The 8029-nt window shown below is 35.6% G+C and overlaps 1 protein-coding gene across 5 annotated transcripts; it reads right to left on the minus strand.

The window, feature by feature from the left end:
* Positions 1 to 813: 813 nt before the first annotated feature.
* Positions 814 to 7163, minus strand: LOC132055227 (uncharacterized). Of its 5 annotated transcripts, none has more exons than XM_059446929.1 (5): positions 6270 to 7163; positions 4931 to 4964; positions 2854 to 4646; positions 1996 to 2086; positions 814 to 1013 (listed from the first exon to the last, which is right to left on the minus strand). In XM_059446929.1, the coding sequence occupies exons 3-5, from the start codon at positions 4103 to 4105 to the stop codon at positions 926 to 928; spliced, it is 1431 nt and encodes a 476-aa protein (XP_059302912.1). In that variant the 5' UTR covers positions 4106 to 4646; positions 4931 to 4964; positions 6270 to 7163; the 3' UTR covers positions 814 to 925. The 5 variants fall into 5 exon arrangements, with proteins under 5 accessions (XP_059302912.1, XP_059302913.1, XP_059302914.1 ...); XM_059446930.1 differs by having other exon boundaries at positions 871 to 1021; positions 6270 to 7158; XM_059446931.1 differs by having other exon boundaries at positions 887 to 1021; positions 1996 to 2073; positions 6270 to 7161.
* Positions 7164 to 8029: the final 866 nt, after the last annotated feature.

An 8029-nucleotide genomic window follows, 5' to 3' on the forward strand; every position in this document is an offset into this window, starting at 1 on the left:
AAGAAGTGGATTTGAATTTCGAATATAATTTTTGTGAGAATTTTGAAGTAGGTATTATCTAACTTGTAGAAAACAGTTTAAAGAGGTTATCTATAAAATTTTAAGTCATTTCTTGGAGACTTGTACTGATTTACAAGATTTGTAACAAGTGAAAATTGGGAACAAAGTTCGTCTCTATATATAACTAGTGACATGTTATACATTTTTATATATTATTATGCAATTTCATACAAGATAGATAAATTGTTTACATAAATGTATACATACTAAACATAAGATCATGTCTTTGTGTGTGATTAATCACACCAACAAGCTATAATCAAAATTCTTGACCTCTAAAACAAGTAATTGCTACTTGTTTTAATAATCAGGATTCATGAAATAACTCGTAGTAACTGCTAAGACCAAAATGGATCAAAGATTTCTTTTATTTTGTTTATTGTTTTCTAAATATATTTATGTTTACCTTAGCAATCGTGAAAGTCTCCAGAAAAATTTAAAAGCTTTTTGTATTTTACCATATCAATTACTTTACAATGATTTTTCGTTCTTGTATATAATTTTTAAAAAATACCTTTTTTGTTCTTTCATATAAATAATTGATTAAAGATTTACGTATGAGGCATGTACATAGAATAATTTTAATTTCCTTATCATTTTTAATTCCAAATTTTATGAGCAAAAGAAAGTGCCTTAGGGCTCTTGATTTATAATAATTTATGTATGCATCTATTGCTTAACGCGATACACACGTGCAACACACCTTCAGTAAACTAGTAACTAACATAAATACGACCTCTCGATTTAGAAGTTTCAAACCTATACTTACATGTAAGCATAACACACATGAAGTGAATCTCTTTCCAATGACAATGAAATCATGGTCCTTGCTAGATATCATCCCCGACTAAATCTAGCAAGGCTTCTATGTAGTTGAGACCTTAGAGCTATGCTCCAATGAGTGCCTTGAGGCTTCGGAAGCTACTTCACGCCCAACAACTCCTTCAGTGGCTCTTTACCACTGTATGTAAGAACCCAGCAGACAACTACGCATCAGTAAAATAACAAGTACGTGCCATAACGCAGAAATCTATAAGGTGACTTGAGTTACTCTTTTTGGTTCATAATGCAAGAATCCAAGAAAAAATACTAAATCACAGGCATATGGGAGTAGCTTTACTCAGACAAATTGAATGAGTTCACCTTCTTAACTATAAGTACTTGGTCCTCGCTCACATTGGCTATTAATTTCGCAAGAGAGGGAGTTTACACAATACTATGTTATAACTTGCTAAGACCAAAAACTAGAGCTCTCTATTCAGTGCTGCTAATGGAGACCAGAAGAACTAGTTAAAGCAGGCATAGAGACAAAGTTCTTTTTCCCTTGTGTCGAAACTAAAGATGATTCTTAATTATGTTCACTTAAGATCAATTCAGAATGTTAGTATTGATAAACCTCTATCGTACAATTATTCTATTTCCATTTGTTATCCTCCGTCCTTTATCAATACACACTGACGTTGCTCTAACCACTTAAGTCCTTTTACCAAATAACTTGAACTTACCCTGCCATAACATCACTTTATGCACCGAGCTCAACAGGCCATATTTTGCGCTAATTGGTCATAATTCTGCATTTAGAAAACATTCTTTATTTCTTTAAGGGCGAGGGGGCCAATTTTACAGTTCCTGGGAATATTCTATAAGCTATTATCGACGGACATATATAAAGCAAAAAGAATCTATTACTATAACAAAGCAATTTGAGGTTTGCCCACAGGATTACACTACAATAACTGTCTGGTCATTGGACCTGTAAAGTAGACGATCTTTTTCTTTTGGATCATAAATAGAAGATTAGTTTAATAATAAGCTTCTCTGAGTCAAGCATCTTCCGTCCTCATGATATTTTAACTTCCATGTCAAAATAAATAACACTAGATAATGTGTAGAGGTAATGTTAATTTATGAAGAGATCAACAGACTCAGAGGTACCTGTTTGAAAATGAAGGAATTATCTCTTCAAGAACATGGATCACAATGGAATTAGTGGTCTCATCACAAGAGCTTCGCCTGTCCTTGAGAACTGTAAATGAATTAAAATAGCCAGTCAATCACCAGCCCTAAAATACAAAATTTAAAAACTTCCTACGGATTGGAAAACAAGAGAAAGGGCACATATATTTTTAAAGGTTTCATATTTCAAAGACTCTACCAGCGGCTATGCCAAAGTGATAGCAAAATCACATTAAGTCTGACACTTCCCTGACAATCACTCAAGCTATCTCGAATGAATCATAACTTCGATGTTTAGGGACTCAATGATAACAAAGTAACTTGGACAAATCTACAAGCACTTCCCATTTAGAGATTACGAACGTTCGGATCCAGCGACATGATTGTACCATATCACAGTATCAGTTTCTCACTCACTTGAGCATAATAAACAACCATTCTACAACCTGCATGTTCACAAATGAACCACTCATCGTACATAGAGATGCTTGGTTTTCATTTCTGCCATGTTTTATTGTAAATCTTAGTTTACTGTGCGTGCTGATGATTCTTTTTCTTTTTTAAAGAGCCTCTCCTTTGAGTCTACGTTCATGTTCTCTTTTTTATTATATGCAAGTGGAATATTTAAAGTCTAATGAAACGCACATTTCAACAGGTTATTTTACATTCCCATACAACAAAAAATGTTAACACCCACGGAGTGATGTATAGACATGGAAAATATGAAAAACCAAGGCAGGAGTGGAGAATATTCTAAAACAATCAAAAAGAGATATGTTTTCAGTGACTACTATTGGTTAGATTCAGAAGCAGCACGAGAGTTCAGTGTTCAAGTACCTTCATTTTTGGGATTTGAAATATTGCCTTGGAGATATGATACATCATCCTCATTTAACTGTAACCCATCCAACTCAGCAAACTTATTTAGCATACAGCCGACAAGACTATAAGCAACCATACTTGTCTCATCAGAACCTTCCTGGACAAGAAGATACTGATTTTTACTCGAGTTTTGTCTGTGAAGCGATACATCTTTTTCTTCTGAACACTCGGCCGATGTAAATTTTGGTGGTCTGCATCCCAAGTCCCCTGCAGTTCCTTTTTCCTCCGTATCATTCCTGCCTGATCTTTTATTAGGTGAGAAATATGTAGAAAATCTATTTTGATCTCTAGTTGACATAGATGGGCATGAATCCCTTCCTTCCTGTTGGCCTATGTTTCTTAAATGGTAATCTATACCACTCATACTCTTTGCGTCTTCAGAAGCTTTTGATTCTAAGAATGATGAGGAATTGCTAAACCAATGGGAATGAACTGAATCAGTATCATCCATATACATTGACTCAAGTTTGACGCTCGACTTGAGTTTCGGTGAAAGCAGAGAGGATAAACCATCATCTCGAACAGCAGTGATTGGTGAGTGGGAATTGCTTTGGTTTATATTGCCGACACTTTCTGCTTGGCTGTATGAGACATTAGGATCAGACCTGCAATTTTGAGGAAGATCAGAAAGATGCTCATCTTCATCACCACCTTCATAATAACTTTCCTCTACATTCTCCATGTAAGCATTTGCAAAATCTTCACTGACATCACATTGAGTGAGTAAATCCCAAACAACTTGTTTTATCTGAGCACTAATAGTCAGCACACATTCTACTTCTTCTTCTACCTCCTTGTTTGAGTAAGTTTTCCGAGATGCATGCCTAGATGTTTTGTTAATAATAGCTAGACTTTCTAGTAAATTTTCAGGGATAGACTGCAAGTCGCTGCACTCGAGAAGATATTCAGTCAACAGTTTCTTCACATTCACACGCAAACGAACACTATCTATGACAGCTTGATCATAAGAATCCAGCACAAGAGGCAACTTTCTCAGCTCTGCGAAACTTACTTTATTTTTATCACTTAGAATCCTGATTGCTTTTGCTATATCATTCTGCAATGCTTCTACATCTATAGAAAGTTTTTGGAAAAACATTTGAGAGGGACAATAATCAAGTTCTGGTTTTAGCATTAAGGCTGCTACGGACAAAGCCTTCGCCAGGGGCTCTGGTGGCTCATCCCCTTCTTCATAGTCTGATAACATTTTCAATGATATTCCCCTGATTTTTTTTAACTAAACGTTTCCTATCTTTTATTTCAGATTGCGTCTTAGGGACGTAATCTGTGACATCCCTCAGATTCTTATGCATTTTAGCCACAGTTCGAGGACACAGCTTTTTGAGTCTATCCAGAACATAAATAGCAGCACTGCGAAAGGATTCTGAGGTAAAACAAGAAGCCCCGTGATTAGCACGGAAGTTTTGAGGATTTTTGAGGAGTTGAGAAATTTGCTTAATTCGAGTTTGACTGGAACCATCATGCTTATGGAGAATTTTGGGAAGAAATTGCTTGATTATCCTTCTCATTTGCCAATTGGTTTTCTCAAAAGTAATTGAGCCGTCAGTTACAGTCTCTGCAATATAGCATAGCCCCTTGTTGTTCATCTTATCAAGCATGGAAGAAGTGCCTCTCAAATTCTCAGCTGAATTGGAGAGCAACGTGGCTGGCGCACCATGATATGTCCTTTCACCCTTATGCACTCCAAATGCCTTTGCAACAGAAGTTTGAATGTTCGCATAATGTAACTGTAATTAGGGCACAAAGAAAATATATCGGCTTAGTGAGGGAAAACACTTTGAGATTCAGTTTAGAAACAACAGATAATGTTCTATACAAACAAAGAAACAGGTTTTTCTGAAATAGGGAGTGCATGATACTCGAACTCTTTTGCTTTAAAAGTTACATGTGAGCAGTATCATTTGGATTTAAAAAAAAAATAAAAAATGCAAGAGAGATACAGTCGATATGTTTTATCAACTTTGAGTTGCAGTATGTCATTACATCAGCAAGCATTAGAAAGAACACTTACATCATCTTCTCTAAGCAATGATTCAGGTAAACTCCTGCAAATACACACAAAAGAGTAGAGGATTAGTTTGAAGTGCAAAACATTACTTGAAAAACAACATGCAACCTATGCTACTGCAATATGAATCCAGATAACACCATGCATACCAAGTTATCAGCTATAAGAGCAACCCCATGCACTACAGTAGTGTACACTTTTAATAAGTACATAGAAAGAGTATCAGAAAGAAACTTTCATCAAGAAAACACAATGCTTTAAAAGAGTCAAGTCAAGGAGATAAATTTGCTGCTTCATCATCAAGTACAATAGAGAGCACTGTTGTAGTCAGTGCTTTTCATGATTCTGTATATTCAACTTAAAAAAGAAGTTCCAACTGCACCATCACTACAGCATTTAACACCGTATGAGCCTTAATAGATGTGTGCATTAAGTCTAATACTTTCCATGTCCTCCATTTTCTTCCCCTGCTAAACATTCTCCCCTGGCTGGCTAATAAAGGGGTTCATAAATCTTATCTTGTCAGCTCAGAACAGATTTACTGTCTTTCTTTTTTTCTGGTGAAGCTACAATTTTACATGATGGGAATAATCCAGCATACAAATTGTACACCAGAAGGTAGAGACGTATTAATTTTTGCGCGTAAGAAACATTGAAACACAACTCACTTCACTTCTATCAAAACCTGGTCTAGGAAACATCTTTTATGTGGAATAAGAAGTGGTTGTAAAATTCTGATATTTGTGAATTATTGCACAGTTTATCCTTGGTATTGGCTTTTCCTGTAATTTCCTTTTGTCCTTGAACTTGCTGAGGTGTCACATTTTAATACACTACTAGCCTAAGAAAAATGCAATCCACATTTGTAGAAGCTGAATTTAAGGACCACAAACACATGTCATCGTTCATCTCATTTCCAAATATCAAATTCAGAATTCCATGAGCTACATAGACCATCATTCAAATATGATTCATTACAATATGGTCTACAAACCAATCAATGGAAGAATCTCAACATTCAGTAGATGTAAAACAGAACTTTTACTTAGTGATCTTTAATATGAGTTCCCTAACTTAGTTTGCTAACAAAAGAAGGAAATGTCAAAGGGAGAGTCTAGAAAACTATAATGAAATTAACAAACATCGCATTCCAGTACTGCAGTCAAATGAAACCGTCAACTTTGCAAATATTCAACAATACGAAAGCAGTGCAACTGCAAAAATGCATTTTCTATGGAGAGATATTTTTATTCACCAGGAAAACACTTATACAAGAGGCCAAAAGAAGAGTTTTTTTATAAGAAAATATACAGAAAAGTTAAAAGAGAAAGAAAGTTCTCACATATCACCGGGAGGTTTGAGTCTTTCCATCTTCTTTTGCTCTATTTTGGATAAATGCAAATCCATTAACCACCTGCAAAATTAATACTCAATAATGATTATTCCCACAAACACTTTGTACTGCATTACTGATACAATGAAAATTGCACCCTCTATCCAATTTTATATGACAATCTACCCACTTTAGAACATCCTAAAATGTTTGACAATATTCTCTCTTTACGCAATTTTCATGAATCTAAACAACAACAACATACCCAATGTAATCCCACAAAGTGGGGTTGTAGGATGTACGCAGACCTTACCTCTACCTTTGTGGGTAGAGAGGTTGTTTCCGTTAGACCCTCGGCTCAAAAAGAGTAGGGATCTACGCGATACCTAAATAATACTACTAAGAAAAGGAGAAGATGAGATGAAGAGGCTAGTCCCCTACCTCTCCTACACATAGCGACAAAAACTCAACTACCCACTAATCTTCTACCCTAATTCTCGACCTCCAAATCTTCCTATCTAAGGTCATGTTCTCAGTCAGCTGAAGCTGTGCCATGTCTTGTCTAATCACCTCCCCCAGTTCTTATTTAGACTACCTCTACCTCTCCTAACTCCTGCTACTGCCAATCTCTCACGCCTCCTCTTCACATGCCCATGCCCGAACCATCTCAGTCTCACATCCCTCGTCTTGTCCTCTTCAGAGGCCACTCCGACCTTGTCCCGTATAACTTCGTTCCTAATCATATCTCTCCTAGTATGGCCACACATCTATCTAAGCATCCTCATCTCCGCTACTTCCATCTTCTGGATGTGGACGTTCTTGACTGGCCAGCATTCTTCCACATACAAATTTACAAAATTAAAATTCATTAAATTATTATTCTTCTTTTTTTGCCAAGTAAATTTATTCAGTGTAAAAACTGTACAAAGGTTTGTGCACATACTTTCACAAATTACACATATTTTATATTTTGATCTTTTGTCTATCAAATTAATTTTTCAGCTCTTACTTTAATAGTTTCTCTACTGCCACCTATGTAATATGCAAGTCAATTTCATCTCAAACGGGCTAGAGCTTCAGTCTAGTGGTAAGAGCGCAACATGGATGTGTGGGTTAGCATGTCAAGGGTTCAAACCTTGTAACAAACGAAACATGGTATTTAAGTGGAGAAGGATAGAGGGGTTGAACTACTGCCCCTCAGGAATTTCTCAGTTATAAAAAAGTCAATTTCATCTCTACCTCCATATCCAATCAAACATTATGAAAACAAAAAACAAATAATAAAACCAGTCACACAATCATATAAAATGAGACCGATGGAGTATTAGACGAAGAAAGGTACGACCAAAATTGGAAAGGATCACCAATGTAATGCAAACACTAAATGATGAAAATTCAACTATAGCATAATTCGAATGAAGAGTTATATCAGAAAAATAAAAAGGCTTGCCTTCTTTTGAGCCTAAGTTCTTTCTCTTGCTGCTTCAATTGGGATGCTAATACTCTACGATCTTCCGCGTAGGCCTCCATATTATCCTATTCTTTAAGAACAAAAAAATAGATTTAACCTTTAATTCAATTTTTCAACTAAATGTTTAAAAGATGCTTTTTTAAGTCATTTAGATTTTCAGGAAACTTATCCCAACTATTCAAATACAAATTAGTGTGAGTTAATGGTCAAAAATACACCTAAACTATCACTTTTTTCGCAAGATTCATACCTCAACTATCAATTATTCTCTTTACCTACCTAAACTACCACTCCCTTT

This window comes from Lycium ferocissimum, chromosome 5 (genome assembly GCF_029784015.1).
Source record: "Lycium ferocissimum isolate CSIRO_LF1 chromosome 5, AGI_CSIRO_Lferr_CH_V1, whole genome shotgun sequence".
NCBI lineage: Eukaryota > Viridiplantae > Streptophyta > Magnoliopsida > Solanales > Solanaceae > Lycium > Lycium ferocissimum.

Bases quoted from the DNA above. Each gene is read 5' to 3' on its own strand.
- LOC132055227 (XM_059446929.1), bottom strand. From the start codon at position 4,105: ATGTTATCAGACTATGAAGAAGGGGATGAGCCACCAGAGCCCCTGGCG. The intron at 2,087-2,853 runs GTACTTGAACAC...ATTCATTTACAG, and splicing joins TTCAAATCCCAAAAATGAAG to TTCTCAAGGACAGGCGAAGC. The intron at 1,014-1,995 runs GTACCTCTGAGT...ACAGTGGTAAAG, and splicing joins ATTCCTTCATTTTCAAACAG to AGCCACTGAAGGAGTTGTTG.